Here is a 19768-nt window from a genome sequence, read left to right as displayed (position 1 = left end):
ATCTGTCACAATATTCTTTATTTCTCTTCTGGAAAGTTCTGAAATGGAGCCAGTACATCAAATCAGCGATGTAAGAAAAACAAAATAATGAAAAGAGAGGACCGAGATGTTAAATTGCTTTAAGGCTGTTATAATGGAGGTGTATCCTCTTGCAGCTGGCAGAGCGGCGCATGCGCTCGTGTCCTCTAATGAGCTTGCATTGAGGGACCCGTGTGGAAACAAAAGGCTGCGCTTGTCGACCACACCAGACTCCCTTCACCCACCCTCTTCCTGCTCCCCCAGCACTGAGCGTGACAGACCAAGAGCAGAGCGCCGGTCCCTTCCTGGTGGTGTGATTAGATTGGGGCCGAAGTCTCCAGCTGGCAGGCCTGTCTGTGACTGGAGGCGGCCGTCCCCAGCGCTTGTCACTGCCTGACACCTCTGACAGGCAGGGGACAGCTTCAGCAGACAGGTTCATTAAATGGCATTTTTTACAGCTGGGCCTCTAAAAATGAGGGCTGGGCTTTGTCAAATCCCGAAGTCTACAGGGGCCTGTGCGTGTTAGTTTAGACCAAAGCTTTGTTGTTATGACATTTTTTTTTTTTTTTGATCTGGGCAGTTTGCAATAAGCTTTTTTTCTCCTCTTTAGCCTCTCTTCTTTGACAGCTAGCCTTTTGCCCTGTGCTTTGTCACAGCATCAAACTCTTCACATTAGTAGTGTACAAAAAATGTTTTGCAGAAATACTAGTCAGGTTAGTGTTTCATCAATTCATTTGCCATGTTTTGGCTGTAAAGACATTTAAAGCAGGGTCTGACTGCTACTCTATTGTTATCCTACTTGTTTTAATGTAGAAATGTATTGAAGGGTACAGAAGAGCAAAATAAAGACTAGACTACTGACATCAACAAATAATTCAGTACAGCTTGATGCGTTTTGAGTGAGTAAATTGTGGCCTTCTAATGATTGCACATCTGTGTGCTTTGCTGTAAAGCATTGTGTTCAGGAGTGCAGAACATCTGGCTGCAGATGAAACGTGGGGGGAAAAAAGAAAAGCTGCCTTCCCTACGAAAGTGGCTGCTGGCCCTCAACAAAATGCCTGCAGCTCTGTAGCCATCCCAGCATCACCTCCCTCTCTCTGTTTCTCCTCCACTCTGCTTGCTGCCTCCTCGGGGCTCTGCTGTCTCTATGACAACTGTTTGAGTAGGGGGTTGCAGAGGTGTCAAGCAGGGGCATTACTAGTAGAAGAGCACCAGAGATGCTGTGCTGTACATTCAGTATCTCCACCTAATCCAATTTTAATTGAGCTCAAGAGATTTTGGCTGTGGCACGGAGGTCGGGCATGAGCTATTCCACGGAGAAATTAAGGCAGCCCAGCTTGTGCTGCACTCTTCCAGTCTGTCACTATTTTAAATGAGCATTAGCATCAGACCTAACCCAGCGCACTATCTTGGTTGCTTATTTCCTTCCCCTGCCCACTCCACCTTAGTCACACCACCTCACACACACGCACACCCTCATACCCCCACACCCACCCCTGCGTGGGTGTCTGCACCACACAGTCACTAATGTGGTGCAGTTTCACTCGCCTGTTATATCTTTATTCTTCCACAGATTCATTGTCTGTGAAGTGCACCAATGTGTGATTATAACCCGGGAAGCCGATGAAGCTTCTCCACAGCTCACCCCGTTGTACAGAATTGTTCAGTGAGATGGAGGGAAGGTGGAAAGGTGTGTGTGAGGGAATCATTCTCACCTGTCAGAATATCTGTCTTGATTTGTGTGTCTGTGTGTGGACCGATTTGTCCTCTGGTGCTGCATACACTAATGATTCTTTGTCTGCTCTTTCTTTTTCTACATGTCATGGTTTTTATTGATTATATATGTGTCACTAACCCATGGGGCTGTTTTGGTGACTACTTCTTTTTGGTCCAGTGAATGGTGTACACCAACAGATAAGTGTGAAAGAGAATCTGTTGACAGCAGCATTTTTTGTTGAAACTTGCCTCGAGTTATGTTATGTTGTCTCCTTAAATATTTTTCACAAGTTGAAATAAGAATTGAATGAACTAGAGCTGTTCTGATTATCCCAGTCTGTACTACTCTTACATTTAGGTGAATGCATGTGTCGAAGAGCTTTTAGATCTAGTTATGTGTTGTCAGCAGTCCGAGAAGAAGAAATCTCATGATTTGTTTAGTTTCTGCTACTCTATTGGATCCACTTTTGCCTTCTGAGCTGCCTTCTTGACTTGTGTCAATATGTCAGCAAAGGTGCTCAATTGGATTAAAAAAACTCTAAAGGTCATTTTAGTAAGCTATCTCATTGTCATATTCAAGAAACTGGTTTGAGCATTAAAACATCATGTATTATCCTGTGCAAGTAACAATCAGAATATGGATACTCTGTGGTGAAAAAGAAATTGACATGATCAGCAACAATATTCAGTTTCTATAGTATTTAAATGATGGTAAGTGATAATCAAGTGGCCCAAATGTGCCTTGAAATGATCCCTTGAATTTTTATACCACTATCATCAGCCTGATGGAGGACAGATCTCTGTTTTCCGTTTGTTTACACTAAAGTCTGAGCCTTATACTTGAATGTTGCAGCTGAAATTGAGACTGATGAGCTCAGGCAACATTCGCCAGTCTGTTGTTGTGCCATTTGTTGGGTCAGAGTCTGTATTCCAGATTCACTGGTTGTAATAGGTGCTTATTTAAGCTACTGTTGATGTTCTGTCATTTTGAACCAGTCATAATTCAATTGTCTGGAAAGTAATTGTTTTTAAAACAACACATTGGTGCAGAAAAATAGTGGAATAAATGAGGCAGGAAAAAGGGAATGTGTGAACCTTTTTGTTAATTAAATGTACTTGCATACCTACACTGAAAAAAACATTGGCTTTGCAAACACTCACTTTTTTTCACTTGATTTGTGTTTAATACACAATTTAAACACTTAATTTATAATGTTGGAAAAAATGTCAACAGTCTGACATGTACCTTCTGCACATTTGTTTCAAATAAATAACTTCTACTTTCATCTCCCAGGTCTTGGTGTACACAGATGGTTTGCATGGCAAATGGATGTTCAGTGAGATTCGGGCGGTTTTTTCCAGGCACTACCTTCTGCAGAATACTGCAATGGAGGTTTTCATGGCTAATAGAAGTAAGGAAAGTAGCAAATAAACTATTTCATTTTTTCCCCCAAAATTATTTAACAGTAATCACATATGTTTATGCTTGCAGCATCTGTCATGTTCAACTTTCCGGACCAAGCCACAGTAAAAAAGATTGTCTATTGTCTCCCTCGAGTGGGAGTGGGCACTAGCTACGGACTACCACAAGCAAGGTAGGATAAGAGATGTCAAGTAAAATAAAACAAAAGCTTGTTAGCATAATAATTCATATCTGTAATGAGTAATATTTTTGGTATTTTGTGGTATCGAGGTGTATCCATTCAGCCAGGAACAACTGAGTTTATTTGAAGTCCCATTGCTCCAGACACTGAAGTGGATGTTCACTGACCCTGACTGAACTGACCTAATTCTCCAACTGAAAACTCAATGTAGCCATGCCAATGGCCACAGAGGGAAAAAAAAGAAACAGATTCCCTTTAGGCTTTCAGCTTCCATGGTGCTAACAGGCTCTTTAAATTACAGCTCTAAAACAAACGGCCCCACGTTCAGATATAATACAACTGACATCATTGCAGAATCTGAATTAATATCTTGCCTTCGCGTAATGCCATGGATTAGAGACCATGCAACACTGCATTCACTTTTTGTTTGGCATTGTGGGTTCATTGTCGTCAGTTTCACAATTTGTTGACATGAAACACAAAAGTACTCAGAATGTAGCTGACTCATTTGCTAAAAGCTTTGGAATGCAACTTTTAAAAGGGATGTGCTTTTTTTTTTTTTTTTTTACATATTTGTTCAAACTGTCACCATGTTGTGACAGTAGAGCATGAGACAGATAATTGATGAATAAATTGTGCTCCTCTGATTTCACCCTATGATTCTACTGCCACCTGCAGAAATGTGCCGCTTTCGGCCAGAAACAACCGATCAGAGCCAGGAGGGTTTCAGTGCAGTCAGTCCAGCTTGTGTATATCCATCCCACACCCTCCCTCTTGCTCTCTTCTGCACTACAGCTCCCCATAACAAAACTTGCCATAAATACGTATGCTAGTTAGCATACCACCAATGATTGCAAATAAACAGTTTTCCTGTAACAGTAAGTTGTTTCTCTCTCATTAACACAGCAGCTGTGCATACACCACTTGACTCTGGTTGTTTCTGACCAAGAGAATTGCATTCCTGCACATGGCAGTAGGACCGCAGGGAGAAGGCTAGATTTTCTCAGATTATCTCTCTCATGTAATACTGTCACAACATGGTTACAGTTTTAAAAAATATGTAAAGAAAAAAAAAAGTTATTTACTGCTGTTTTAAAGCACTGGTCCTCAACTCCAGTCATTGAGAGCTACTGTCCTGCAACTTCTAGAGGCATTACTTCCCCAAACACACCTGCATCAAATAGCTGAATTCCCTCAGTTCTCCAGTGGGATCTGGTTAACGTCATCACCTCATGCTGGAGAAAGGATGCATCTTAGAGGCGCAAGATCTAAAGGCCCAGACCTGGGCGCTCATCATTTATAGCATTGATTAAGCGTATAGCATTTTGAGGGATACGCAGTATGTTCAGAAATATCTGAATTTGTGAAGTATGTCGTCTCCAATTCTTTTTTGATTGTTTTTAGGCGGATCTCCCTGGCAACCCCTCGACAGCTTTTCAAATCCTCAAACATGACCCAGCGCTGGCAGAGAAGAGAAATCTCCAACTTTGAGTATCTGATGTTTCTCAACACCATAGCTGGTAAAGTTTTAATGAAAGCACTTACCTGTTTTCCAAGCGAGATTTGTTATTTGAAACTGTAAAGTAGCTGGAAGTACAGAAATAATAAATCTGTTTTTTTTGTCTTGCAGCCATCAGTTACATTTATAGGTTCTGATTTGTTTTCTTCCTTGTCCAGGTAAACTTAATGACCTGTGATAGTTTTAAGTTTTAATTTATTATTTGTGTGAATCTTTCCACAGCAAGTCTTTATAGTTAGCTAGCAGGATCAATAAATTTTATGTGTCAGTGGTGTTAGAAGCACTAACACTAAGTGGGCTCAGGTATGTCGTATTTGTTTAAGAATCCATGGTGGCTTTAGGCGAGACTCAACACAGTAAACTTCACTGTTTATGAGTATCTGCCGTTTGAAGCAAAAACAGGCGCAGTGGATTTTGCTGGATAATTAGTGCCTGGTTTTGTGAAAGTGTACCCGAGTGTCTGCAGAGTTGAAAGGTTCTGTTGTCGACTCTCTGATCTGAACTGCGACTAACAGGGAAGGCAAGAACAACTGCACGCTACTCTGCTCAGAGAGGTGTCATCCTCTCTGTCGCTGCATATTCATGCATATTTATATTTAGCTTGTGCTCGAGAGTCGATACATTATTGTCAGCTAATTAGATGTAAGGCAGACACAAAAACATGCCCAAAATTCATTAAAAATCCCTAGTAATGACCTAAGCTGCCAGATATGTCAGAATAGTGTGGAGCGGGAGACAGGTGGGGGGTGAAGTGCTGGGAAGAGGCGCGAACAAGGAGACTTCTTCTAATTAAACACTATTCCACTGTTATTAACATCCTGCCACCCTAACTCAGGACTCAGCACCACTAGGTCTCACCACACCAACACCCGACCCCATCCTCTGTGCTCAGTCTGCTGTTTCCTTTCCATTGTGTGCCATTAACCTTGATAATTATGCTCTCTAGCTTCCCCCAAACCTTTCTAGCTGCTCTGAAGAAACATTCTTAGTGACTAGCCTGTCAGGAACTTAGATCGCTTTGGCACTTTTAGAATATCTCGCGAACTTGCTGCAAAAACACAGCCTCTCTACTGGTTCAGTTTTAAAATACTTTCTGCTTATCATTAAAGTCTTTGAACGTTTGAAGGAACATCTTTTTAATGAAGAAATGTTCATCATATCATGTTGCAAATGGTCAAAGAATTAATTCTAACTTTGAATCATAAAATGTTAATCTAAATCATGCATTAATGTTTTGTGGACTAAGATTTTGTTGAATGAACACAAATGTATTGATTTTGAGGACAAGAGTAGGACAATAAAAATCTAGTTATATTAGATTTATTTTTTGTCTGAGTCCCTTTGAAAGAGTCTGATAATCTTATAAAATTATGTTAGAGGGTAGTTGTTGTTTTTTACATTGGCTGATTTATCTAATTTTCTGCTCAAACTTTTTCCATTGAATACATTCTTATTATTCGCGCAAAGAAATTTATCCATAACCCCCTAATTATGATTATTTTTCACATTCAGTTTACGAAAAATAATTGGGTGTCCATAAGAGACAGGAAAATAATTTCTAAATAGTTAACACAATCTGTGAGAAATATACATATTTGGTTGCATTTAGCTAATTTATGAATTATTATAGAAGTAGTTGTATTTTCACATAGGACTTGATTGGCTTGGAAAGAGTCTTTCCCTTAATGTAGTGTTTTGTCTGATTTAAACATTTGTTTGATGATTAGAAATATGTAAGTCTAACACAAAAGCTCACAGATTAATTTTGTGAGGGGACTAATACTTTTCCATAGTACTAAATGTGGTGTGGCTGTCAGTCTCTGGTACTTAGAATTCCTGAATTGTATGTGATCAGCACCAATAATAAGTTGCAAAAAGTTTTTTTAGAGTGCTAAAACAACTTTTGCAAATGTAGGTTGAATTTATTTGGTTTGATGCACTCATTCATAAGAAGAATGTTAAGACATAAAAGCTGTTATGGTTGAGGATCAAATCACATTGATTTGTTTATTTAAACAAATAATCAGCTATGCAATGCTGATTTTAGTAAACATTTTAGTCACAAAGTTTATATATTTTGGCAGGAAAACATTTACATGCAGATTATCAATGCAGTAAAAGCAAAAGTTCACAAAAATAGAAAACCTTAGAGATGGCTGCCCTGATTTCATGTTATTCCAGCTTCTCAAACTAAAGAAAGTTCTTTTGCCAATTCAAGTAGCATTTACCTGTTCACACTACATGTTGGTAGGCAACTGAAAAAGGAAAAGCTGGAATCAATCTAAACCTTCCCAATTATCAGATGGGTAATCTTCCCCACTGAGTCACAGCCACTGTTTTCTATTTCTACTGCCTGTTTCTTTTCTCTTTTTTTAATCTAAAATTTATTTCAAAGTAAAGCAGGACTGACAATGCTGAATTTACTCTTAATTTTTCCCATGAGTTTTTGACACACGTTTTCCCTCAGAAAATATTTTCTCCTTTTATTGAACATAAAGGAAGCTGACATCCCGCAAATCAGCCGCTCAACGCTGAAATGACATCAAAGATATTTAGTAGCTAGATTCTGTAGCTCTGCAATTACAACTGCTCAACTTGCAGACAGGCTTTATGTGACTTTCACCTTTTATTGACAACTCACACTCAGCAGTTTCTGTCTTGGGAAACAAAGAAAACATTCTCACATTTTCTGGTTTACAGTGCCTTCCAACACCACTTAAAGCCCTTCAACCTTTTCACATTTTGTTACATTGCCAACAAAATTTCCATAGCATTTTCTTGAAATCCTATGTGACAGACAACACAAAGTTTTATAGTTATAAAATGGATGAAAAAAAAGACTCAGGGTGTCTTAGTCTTAGGTTGATGAATTGAACAGTGCTATAAGAGAAATTCTGCTTAGGATATTCTTTTATTATCAAAATTTGCACACACTCCTTCTCCACATGACCCCTGAACTGTGTGTGATCCATTGTCTTCATGTTGCTGTTTGTTTGCTAATCTTTATTAAAGTTTTGAGGCAATGTCACAGAACAGCTGTATTTACACTAAAATAATATTACACAGAGTAGGACGATATTTTTTAAATCAGGGGATTTCTGAACTCAATTTATAGTCCTGGATTTGCATGGGAGAGTCAAAGGAAATGATAAAATAATACACACTAAATCTGTGAGATGTTTTTTTATTAGATAAACATTTTGAAAATCATGTTAGCATCCACTTATGTGCTATATTATGTTTGTCTATCATTTAATATCTTGATCATTTACATTAAAGTTTGTTTGTAACTTGACATAATGTGAACATGTTCAAGAGACATGGATACTTTATAGGAGAACGGAAGGAAATCTGTTTAACAGAGCTCTGAGATCAGGGTAGTACTGCATACTTATCCACACAAGATCTACACAAAGCCCCACATGTGCCCTACACTCCACCCCTTGTTTTTCTTTCAGTCTGTCATCACTCACAGATTTTTGTCTGCCAACTGTGCCTAGGGAGGACGTATAATGACCTGAACCAGTACCCAGTCTTCCCCTGGGTTCTCACCAACTATGACTCGGAGGAACTGGACTTGACCCTTCCAGGGAACTTCAGAGATCTCTCCAAGGTATGAGAACCTTTTGGCCATGCAACTTAAAATCTTTTACATAAAAGGTACAAGGCATGAAAATGCTCATTTATTGGTTGGGGATATGCTTATTTAGATTTAAATTGCAAAAAATATTATGGGCTGTGCGCCAGAAGACCACTTCACATTCTAAACTTGGATGTTAGTGGAAGAGGCCTATAAAAATCTTAACTAAAAGGAATATTTAATGTCTACATTTTACAAGCTCTATTATGCATGATGACCTTTTGTACAGGAATTGGATGTGGCACTAATCACTATAGCTCAGTTATTTTCAGTACACATACATCATGACTTTATCATAATTTTTCAGATGCTGAAGAAAAAGTTGCACTTAGACAAAAAAACACTTCTGTAAAAAGTTTACAGTTTTGCAATTTTCTAACTTGTAAAAACCAACCATTAACATCTAATAAGTGGATGAACTTCAAAGATAAATATACTGCAACAACACTTTAGCTGTATAGTATGGGTCTACTGGTGATGTTGAGTTGACCGAGTCCTGCAGAAACAAAGTATTGCCAAATTATTGCTACACAGATATTATGATTTATTTTTCCAGATAGCTGTATTTGTTGTATGCCAGCCATGACAGTTTTCTCTTGTCCGAACAGTTAAATAATTAATTTTTAAATTAATTATTGAAAAAGTTCTGCTCTTTGACTTTGGGAGTCATTTTGAATTTCTTCTACTGCAGACCATTTTCTGCACATAGCAAAGTCTGGTGTATATTAAGCTGAGACATTTAAATCCCTTCCCAAATGTAAATCGCCTCAGATATCTCTTTTGAGGATAAGTTTGGTGTTAACTCTCACTTCAGCAAGCGGGAGGATAGATGCATTGATTGATGGATAGATAGAAGGATATGTTGCAGTGAACTCAGACAATTACAAAGCGCATTAATCTGTGTAATAACAGGATCCTCGCTAATGCTACCCTGTTACAGGAGCTCAGACACAATGTGGCCAATGCCCTTCAGCCCTGATAAATAAATTTCAACATTTTCTGTAACTGAAGGGGAGAAGGCAGCAGATCACTCTACCACGAACCATGGCCCGGTTTACTGGTTTTCTACCCCCCTGCTGTCTCTATATCTCGCTCTTGCACACTGCTGCTCACTGACCTGAAAACAGTCGCATTCCTGTCTGAGCGCTCTCACTCACTTCAGTGCTGCCTTATCCCGTCTCGTTTCCCTTGAAGCACCACTGTTCTAGCTTGGAGCCAAGTTTTCCAGTCTCACTTCTTTACAGTTTGCAACAATTATTAGGTTTTCAATCGACATTATCGTCAACTTCAAAATAAGAGAAGTAACTAAAAAGTTGATCAATATAACAATCTCAATTTCACTAACCCAGATCATGTTGAGCTACTACAGAGTTCTTAGCTTGCTGTGGTCAACTCAGCAACTTTCATCTTTACCTGTTGGGTGTCCCAGGTGGACTGAGAACGCCGCCGGATGTGTGTGTACATGGATGTGTGTTTGGGGGTGGTTGAGCAGAGCTGAGCCACATGCAACCCAACTGCCCTGGGGAGACAGTTATTTATTGTAATGTATTCCAGTGACATCCTCCCATGCTGTTTACAGGCCTGAGCTGCCTTCATTAGCATGAGTTCACAGCCCATGTCTCCTGACAGTTGTCCTTGGAACCCTGGGGCTTATTCCTCCAAAAGTTCACCGATACTGTTGCAGAGCAGGACAGAGGTCTTCACTTGTGTTCTCTCTTCTTGGTCTGCTCTTTTGTTCCATTATGGATTAGTAGTAGTGGTACTGTCTCTGGAGACCTGTTCATTGTTAGACTGAGTGTCTTCCTCAGATAGATTTCCAGTGCATGTGCTTTTACTTTAAGAAGGTGATGTCTATGTTGGTAACGGTCTGGTATTGCCCTGTTTAATAAACTTTAGTTGAACAAGTTCATTTGCTTAAAAAGTCCAGTTCGTTTGAGAAGGTGTGAATGAACTCTTTTTGGTCTGCCTACAAACCTAGGTCATGGTTTGGTTGACCTAAACTCTATTGAAGTTTGAATGCATATGTGAATGCTAAGTGGACCAGAGACCACAACTAAAGTAGAAAGCAGGCCATGCTGCAGGGCATTCTGATTCAATACAACCAAAACAAATTCCATTTCCAAAGACAAAAAAGAAATCCCCAAATCACTCAAATCTTCACTCAATTTTTGTAAAGAAGGACGTTGCACTCTTTGTTTTCTTCAGAAGTTTTCATGTTGTTTCCTTCAACGGTTCTTGATGCAACTCCATCACAGGCGAGTGTGTGGTTCATTTGACACAGTGCAGTGTGAAAACATACAGCACCAGCTGAAGATGTAACAAATGTAGCATTCTTGCTCCCCAATTGATCAGGATCTCCCATACCAGTACCACTAAGTCTAGTTGTACTGTTTCAAATACTTATGTCCAGTTTTGATTTCATATTTTAGTTCAGGGGTATAAAACACTGATACCTGTCTTAGATTTGTAGACACGCCTGAATGAAATGCTTAAATACTATTAGTTCTGCTAATGACATCATCATTTGATTCAAGTGTGCTGAAGCAAATAGACTTTGAAAAATTGCTGGAAACTGACTTTCAAACATGAGAGTTTGCAGAACTTATTTCAGCCATTCTGCTTCTTATAGAAGCACTGAGCTGATATTAGCTGGTTAATTACTGGAGTATTATTTAATCAGCAGGCAGACAAAAATCTGGGCAAAGATGTCCTTATACTTAAAGTGTAATACTAACACAAAAAAATGTCTGAACAATATTTTCACAAGTTTATCAACAGGGGTTAACATTTTTGAAGTTTTTGATTAATATTAACCACACTCACACAACATGGTTTTGTGTAATACACATATTTATTTTATGTTATGTAGTTTTGTTTTTATTTTTAAGTGAGTGCTGTCGCTTGTCGTCTACTTGTTCTTGGATTGCAGTTTTTAAACTTTACAATAAGAATTTTGCAGTCAGAACATAAATGCTGAAGAGATAAGCAAGTGTATTTATTTTTGCTTTTTGATTTACCACATGGTTGAAAATTGAAGCAGCCCATGTCATCTACTGACTCTTTATAACACTACACGTTTACAATAAATTCTCACGCTAGAATTGCACATTGCACACTTTCCCACAGATTACTCATACCTGAAAGGTGCTTCTCACTTGTGATTGATTATCCCTGGGCAGACACCATTGTTTAAGCTGCTCCAGGTTTGCCTCTCTAAATGGTATCCTCCCAAACCTGTACTCACCCACAATTACCTGCTGGTTGGGCATTCAGTGAGCTGTAAACGGTGTTATTGAACATTTCATCGCTGTGCCTCGGGGCCAAACTTCTGCATATTTGTATGTCAGAAATATTTACGCAGCGAAGTGTGTCATTTGATTCTAATGATTATTTCTTGATGGAGTGACAAGTCTATGATAGATGAAGAGAAGTTTCCTCATAGTTGTTAAATGGTGCGATGAAGATTTAATTGCGAAAGAAAGCAGAAAGAAGCAGATGTCATTTAACTCTGCTTTTTCTCACCCTCACCACAGTTTAAGGTATGCATATAATTTAAAAAAATAATTTTAAAATATATTCATATGTTCATACGCTCAGACGTTTGGCATAGCTGCATCCCTGAACCAGTGCACTAAAGTTCAAATTTTCACCCAAACAGTATTTTTAAATTTCAGCTTCCTGAAGGGAAACTTGGCTGCCACAAATTGCCCTTTCTGCACTTTATTCCCACAACAGATTCTTATTCATTCTCATTTTCATTCCAGCCAGGCTGTTTGTGAGCACATCTGCTTTATCTTGATTTGGAGCAACTTTATTGCATTAGACTGGAGCTCCATGCTGTGCTGCTTCTGACAACGGAAGCAAAAATGACTGTGACTTGCCCTGACAGAGCACCATAGCAACATACAGTAATGTAATTTGTTTTGAAATATAAAATGCAATATGCTTCTCTTTGGGAGGTGGCTTGGATATAAGCAAACAAAAGGAGACACTCTTCACGTTCACTCACCAACAGCCACACTCATTTCCAGTTGCCTTGGAGAGCAACACCAGTGCTGATCCTAATTGGATGTGAAGCCAGTCAAAGTTTGATCATACTTTGCTTAGTTCTGTTGATGCATTTCAGTGGGTCAGGTGTTATACAAGAAATGAACTCTGATGAAAGTAAGTCTGGAACTGTCTAATGCAGTTGTTTTCATTGTCTCCTAACTATGATCAGTGCAGGGAAAAGGAACAAGGTGCTTTTTATTTGCTGCAGAGAGCTAACAGAGCTTGTACTGAACTTATCAACAGATGGTGAATATGACAGCATTAAAAGCACTAAAGTGCCACTGACATGTTTTTGCCATGTTATAAATGTTTGCTTTTATTTCATATGAAGTCCCAATCATTGCATTCTCCTCCTAAAAGTTATATATAGATCTCCTCGTTTGAGCATTTCTTTAGTCATTGATGCAAAATTTAACTTTAGAGATATTTATTTGACTATTAAGTAAGAAGTGACATTCATCTGACCGAGGAAGCACCCAGGCCATGTTGACGGTGTACAGTATTTATAATCGCCAGTAAGTAGCATTTCAGAAACAACAGTCTAGGCTCCTCCTTATGTAAAGCTTCCATGTTTCTGTGGCCCAATGCATTATCTGAGCTAGCATAGTTCTGAAGTATACATTTAATCAGTGACCATTTCTTTAGGTCATCCCCCCAACTTTTGAAAGATGAAGTGTGTTATATCTTTAAGTTGATGTTTCTGTATCTGCTTTTCAAGAGACCAACTGTTTACATGTAGGGAAGGTGGCCCAGAGGTCCAGCTCTTAATTCATGCAAAGCATGATGGTTTTTAGTAATAAGGTGAATTCACTGTTTATTTTGGACATAAAGGTAGAAGAATAAAGCCAAGAATCACTAAAAACAAATTTATGCTCATCGTTTTTAGCCTCATGAGTGACGTCCCTTTCCAAAACTCTGCAGGCCCCATCAGTCAGGGGTATGCTGTGTTGTTTTCTGTAAATATCTTTGCTTGCCAAAAACATGTTTTGATATGACAAATTAAAGGTTTTTTTTTGTTGTTTTTTTTTTTTTTGCCAAATGTCACACACAGGTAATGCTTCTTATTACAGTTATGCTAACACAGCTGAACAACTTTGGAACACTGTAAGCATATTTTTGTCTCATTGATGTACAACCAAACACTAAATTAATAGGAAACACATTGTCAACTTAATTGTTTTTGGACCTCTTCTGTGTAACTTTGTCGATTCTTGAAAACGTGTGTGGTTTGCTCTGTAAGAACACGTGCACAGCAAAATACAAGATTATGTTTTGTATTTTTTATTTTATAAAAACATATATTCATTCACTATATGACATTTTTAGCAGTGTACATCCAGCTAAATATTTAAGACAATAAACATCAAAACAAACTACTTGACAAGATTAGTACTGATACAAAGTACTAGCAGATAACTTTTTCACCTTTGTTTTCCTTGTTTCAAATGTATTTCATTGACTTTTTTGCATTGGTCTAAACTGCATTAGTCAAACTAGCAGTGGTTTGATGGAGTGTGTGACGTCTTGTGTCTCACACTCCAATCCATCTGGGCCAAGACGTCACATGCAAGGCTATTACCACCCCATAAATCTATGCAGATCTCAATAAACTTCTCCTTCAGTCTTTTCGGTTGTGCTAACGCTGATGTGGTTTGCCATTAAACTTAAAGGAAGAATGAAAACGTCTCCATTTAGTTAGGACTTTTTAATTTTTTTTTCCTGAGGAATGTGCTGTGTTCCACACAAAGATGTGACTGCAGATATGCTTTGTCTGAGCTTGACAGAGATTTCATTTGGATACAGATTAACAGCAGTTTTAATAATTCCAGGAAATTGCTTTAGTTTTACAATTCGGTCTCCAAATGTTTATAGTTGCAGTTTATTCCATTTCTTCTTAACCTGCTTTAAGGCAGAAAAACAGTCATTGATTACATTACGTGTCTTTCTCCCCCTTTGTCACTGATTCAGTGATACTGAGTATATTAATATTGACTGCCTATATGCCTCCAAGGCTCTTATATTGGATGTTGTGATTGAAAGCGCAGGAAAAGCAATTTATTCACCACTAAATGTAGGTTTAATGGGAGTCATTTTGTTGCATTAAGAACTCTTGGAGATGAAAGCCCGAGTGGTGGTGTCGCAATAATACTTAAGATATTATAGAGGAGTTAGTTTAATTATTATCCACACTATCAAAGCTTCTAACAGTGAAGAAAGAGTCTTAATGGTGAATGCATTTAGGAACATACTTTGTTTTTATATCTTCATAATTATGCACCTTTCAGTTTCAGTGTAGAAATTATCAACAGACAAGTAATTTCTTCCCCAGTACATTTTTAAATTGATTTTAAAAAATAACATGTCCAATGTTCAGAAGCTGGTTCTTTGTTTAGATTTTCAGAATCTTTGCAGACATTTACACCTGCATGTTCTTTTCCATAAATTGTTTTATTAGTAACATTATGGCTGTTCTTAAGTTTGTGAATGCTGATATTCATTCAGTCCTTCAGATCCCAATCTTGTATGTTTCTCCTTGTGTTTCTCCAACCCTAACCCTAACCGTACTAACTTCCATCAGGACTGCAAAATAATAGAAAACATCTCTGAACACAGCAGTAGAAGTCTAATTTCTGAAATCTTGGCTTGAAAATAATTTTGGATAAATTAGTTCTGACCTGCATGAATTAAAAACATTTCAGCAGGGAGAGTTTTTTTTTCCTTGATCCTCACCATGCCATCCTCTGCCCTTTTGCTGTTCTACCCTTTAATTTTTGACAGAATTTAGGATAACAGGACCTTTTAAACGATCTGGAAAATAAATGTGGTTTGACATAAAAAGTCTCACAAATCGAAGCTCCATTTGTGCTTTAAGCTTTCTAGAAACCTGACCTTGTTTTATTTCTGTTCAAGACATGGTGAACCTGTTGAATTTTGCCACTTTATATCTGTACTCCATATTTAAATTTTTTCACTATTATCCAAATGTGTAAATATATTTTTTATAGCTTGACGTAGTAATTTATACTGTAAAGTTGTTTGGGTTTTTTTTTTTTGACTGGTAAATCAAAGTTGTGTTGTTTCATTTTCTGACCTTGTTTTACGTAATACTTAAATAAAGTTTATGTTTTTCCAACTAAAACAAAATCTTTAATCCAGAATCAAGACTGATATCCTGTGCCACTAATTGAATTGTGTTGCTCTTTACAATTAAGTTAAAGTGTCTCAAATGCATATTTTTTGGTCTTTACCGTTTTTGTTAAATGTTTGTAGCTGTGATTATTTTTTTGTGAAAATGAGGCCAATACTGCTTTGTTTTTTTCACAGCATCTTGTAAAGATACATCTAAGAGAAGTTGGTTGCAGTGTGCAGACAGCTGAAGAAAACTTTTACATCGTGACTTGTACTCAAAGTTAGGCCATTTGAAAGCCATGTTTAATTTTCCTTTCACTGCACAATTTCGTGCTAATTTGTGTTAATCTATCACACAAAGTCTGAACAAAATACATAGAGGTTATTGGTTGTAATGTGACAAAAATGTGAAGATGTTCTGAATTCTTTTCCAAGGCAGTATGCTTGCTGACCTAGAAAGGTGACTACTCACCAAATACCTAAGCAAGCATTCCTGTCACTGGTATTTTCTCATTATGGGATTTTCAGAACAGGTTTATCCTCAAAGGAGGCAATAATATGCAAAGCAAAATGCACATATTTTGCAGTTTCACATAAGTTGAGTTTTTTTTTCCCCCTCAGAGAAACTGTAGTTAATTTTAAGATTGGACGAGAAAGCAGTAAGAAAGAATTACCTACTACCACTGACATTTACTTACATGATTTATAGTAAATTGTAAAAGGAACATGACACACATAGAGACTTTGTTTTCTGAGCTAAAAATATTAAAGAATTGTAATTTTTATTATTAAATAACTTTTTATGAAATATTATGAAAGAAGCAGGAAAGCATTTATCCTTTATTTATGTAACCTGTGACATGCTAATTGGAAAATGCACAGATATACTGTTTCAAATAATCAGTCATTTGTTGCCTTCTTAAAGCAGGTGATTTTTTTAAAGTGTAAAAAAGTCCTTCAGGGAGGAAATATTTTTAAACTTCAATTAAGTAACCAAAACTGACAGAACTAAGCTTTTCTCTTTCTGTTTTTTCCAGCCTGTTGGTGCATTGAATCCAAAGCGTGCAGCATTTTACTCCGAACGCTATGAGTCAGGAGAAGAAGACCAGACACCTCCCTATCATTACGACTCCCACTACTCCACTGCTGCCACCACTCTGCATTGGCTCGTCAGAATAGTGAGTATGATCCTTTTGCCGACCTCCATTCCTGTTGTTATTCTAATCGGAGAATTAGTCAAGTATGTGAATAGGAGTGAAGTCAAACCAGAGCCTCAGACAGCTTTTCGTTTCATTTTTTTGTCTGCAGTGGTTGATTGTCACTTGTCAGACTTGATGATGCTGTTACTTTGAGGTCTGTCGGCTTCTGCACAGGATGCAGCTCAACATTTCAATTTGATTGGGGCTGAGTTGGACCAATGGCGCTCAGAAAACACATTTCACAGGCCAGTAAACCGGCATATGTGAACTAAATAAAGAGTGGCTGGGTAATGATTTACAGGGGCTGCTGTGACAGGTTTATGTGTTTCAGGCAACCCAGTGAGCGCTGGAGACATGTCCATCAAGGTTACTGAGCACTGTCCTCATTTACTGAGGAAGAGGAGCAGGAGGCACCTCACCTCCAGTATGGTTCCTATAAAATAGGCCTGTAAAACTCGCAGAGATTCTTTGGAACACTTTACACATGGCTTTGGAAAGCTTACAAAACTGGAACAGTTTTATGGAGAAAGTGCGGCTTAGCTATCCAATGGCCATTATTACTACAAAAGAGCTAATGAACTGAGGGAGTTTCCCTGAAATAAGCTAGAAAGGTTCTAGCGTGTTTGTGTCTTCCACATGGTGACCAATCTGTTCTCTGAAACAGCCAATAGTCGAGATCAGACTCTCTGAAATTCAAACTTTATTATATGCTGCTCTCAGAAAGATCACAATAGTTCTTTTTCTTCAGATCTTAATACAGTTAATTATTTCAGAGCTATTTGCTGCTGTTCAGCTGGGAGAAATAACAAGAAAAACTAGTGCAGATATTTTGAATAAGTGGGCAATTGTCTGTTTTGAAAAATTACGTTTCGTTTTCAGCAAGCATGTCATGCCGTGGTAGTCAACATGTCAAGAAAGTGGGAAAACTGTTGTCTTTTTCCATTTGAGCTTCAATTGAATTGATGTCTCATTTTCGTTCTCTGTAGGAGCCCTTCACCACGTTCTTCCTCGGTGCCAACGATAACAAATTCGACCATCCTGATCGCACATTTTCTGCCATCACACGCTCTTGGAGAAACTGTCAAAGAGACACGTCGGATGTAAAAGTGAGAAATATAACAGTGCAGGATGTATGCTTTACCCTTGCAACTGCAGAACCATCATGTGTTTGTGTTTGTGTATCGATGTGGTTCAGTGGTTTGGCTTTGAGACAAAGTTCAACCCTGAAAATAACAAAATGATGTAGCAATACTTTGTTTTCTACATCTGCTGTTAAAATGCATGCAGAATTACAAACCTGCTTTCCTTCCTCAGTAAAGCTCTCAAGACTATACAAATAAATAACATCCCATTAATTATAAATGTCTTATCTAAACAAAAAGAAATCACAACCCCACAGAGTGCACATACTCTATGCATGTTTGATTTATCTCATGCAAAAAGCAAACTATTTCAGAGGTAGACTGTTCTTGAACAAAGGCTGAATCTGAAAGAAAAACAAAGCCCTCTCTCTCTACAGATTCTCTGTGCACGCACTCAAAAACGCTGAACCCTGCTGATTTGCCTCCATTTTGCCCACTGCATAACGCGCAGCAGGGATACGCACTGACCTCAAAGTGTCATATATTTCTAGCACACCCTGCGTAGGATAGTGTTGCCTCAGGCAATTAATAAAGCATTAATGACAAAAGCTATTTAAAATGTAGTCTTTTATGTACAGACAGGGCTTTTACTTGCTGGGATCAGGGGGAAAACCAGCAATCCATGTGAGGAAGAGGTATAACACTGCAAGACGCTGAACGACTAGATAGTCAAACACCACCCTGTTAACAAATACTGTCTACTTTTGGCCACTTGCACGTCTGCATGCATTTGTTTTTACACACGTAAGATGGTTGCTAAACTATTAGAGGCATTGTACTTTGAAGGACAGTGCAGTATTCCTAAAAGGGTTTCATAATTTAATAGAAAAACGGAAATATTACACAAGAGCTACTTGGTTTGGGTTACTCATGGTTTGTAGCATGGGCAAGCTGCATGTAATGGCACTATGTTAGCTTCTTGTTAGCCCGGTATTCAATGATGTTCAGGACCACAGCCTATCGCAAATAGAAAAAACCTGGGAATACCTAAGAGAATACCTAGAATTTTTACTTTTGAACTTTTCATATAGCTACCACCCAAATATATTTTGCAAGCTATGCCAACAGAAGTATATAAAAAACAACAATTAATTGCTTTAATTTCTTTAAAATAACAATCTGAAAAGTGTGTCATGCGTTTGTATTCACCCCTTTAGAGAAATTTAAAGCAGACATAGTGTGTGACACAACTGCAAAACCACCAATACATGTAGATGTACCTGAACTATCACAAGCTTGGCAATTAGAGTGTTATTTAAAAAAACATCAAAGAGGCCCATTTTAACTCTAAAGCAGCTGCAAAAATTCACAGTTCAGGTAAGAAAATCTGTTACGGACATAACTTTATCATAAATGTGCTACTTTTAAAATACAATACATTTTATAGATTTAATGTGGAAAAGTTACAGCATTTCATGTTTATGGATACATATAAACTGCGACAGACTGGCGACCTGTCCAGGTGACCCCGCCTCTCGCCCGGAACGTTAGCTGGAGATGGGCACCAGCACCACTAGGGGACAAGGGTGTTAGAAAATGGATGGATGGATGGATATATATAAACATAAAATTTTAATATATATGTACTTTATATACCCTCTATAATATATATTTAATATACATAAAGAGCATCACCAATGATATAGCCAGATACAAAATTACCCCCAAAATTGGATACAAATCCACCAAAGTGGGAAAGAGATAAAAGTAGTCAGCTTACAGGGTTAAGCTCAGTGGTCTGAGCCAGACCA

General features: G+C 38.0%; 1 protein-coding gene across 5 annotated transcripts in view; it reads left to right on the top strand.

Annotated features, from left to right (window-relative positions):
- Positions 1–19768, top strand: part of LOC102233216 (neurobeachin-like) — a 225499-nt gene that overhangs the window by 176714 nt on the left and 29017 nt on the right. For all 5 annotated transcript variants that reach the window (XM_023351738.1, XM_023351736.1, XM_023351735.1 and 2 more), the window contains 6 exons: positions 3029–3146; positions 3227–3329; positions 4743–4858; positions 8358–8470; positions 16714–16854; positions 17862–17981. In XM_023351738.1, the coding sequence (XP_023207506.1) occupies positions 3029–3146; positions 3227–3329; positions 4743–4858; positions 8358–8470; positions 16714–16854; positions 17862–17981 (711 nt within the window). The remainder of the gene's footprint in view (positions 1–3028; positions 3147–3226; positions 3330–4742; positions 4859–8357; positions 8471–16713; positions 16855–17861; positions 17982–19768) is intronic.

The sequence above is a fragment of the Xiphophorus maculatus genome, chromosome 18, assembly GCF_002775205.1.
Source record: "Xiphophorus maculatus strain JP 163 A chromosome 18, X_maculatus-5.0-male, whole genome shotgun sequence".
Lineage (NCBI taxonomy): Eukaryota > Metazoa > Chordata > Actinopteri > Cyprinodontiformes > Poeciliidae > Xiphophorus > Xiphophorus maculatus.
This window is presented reverse-complemented; position numbering and strand designations above follow the sequence as displayed.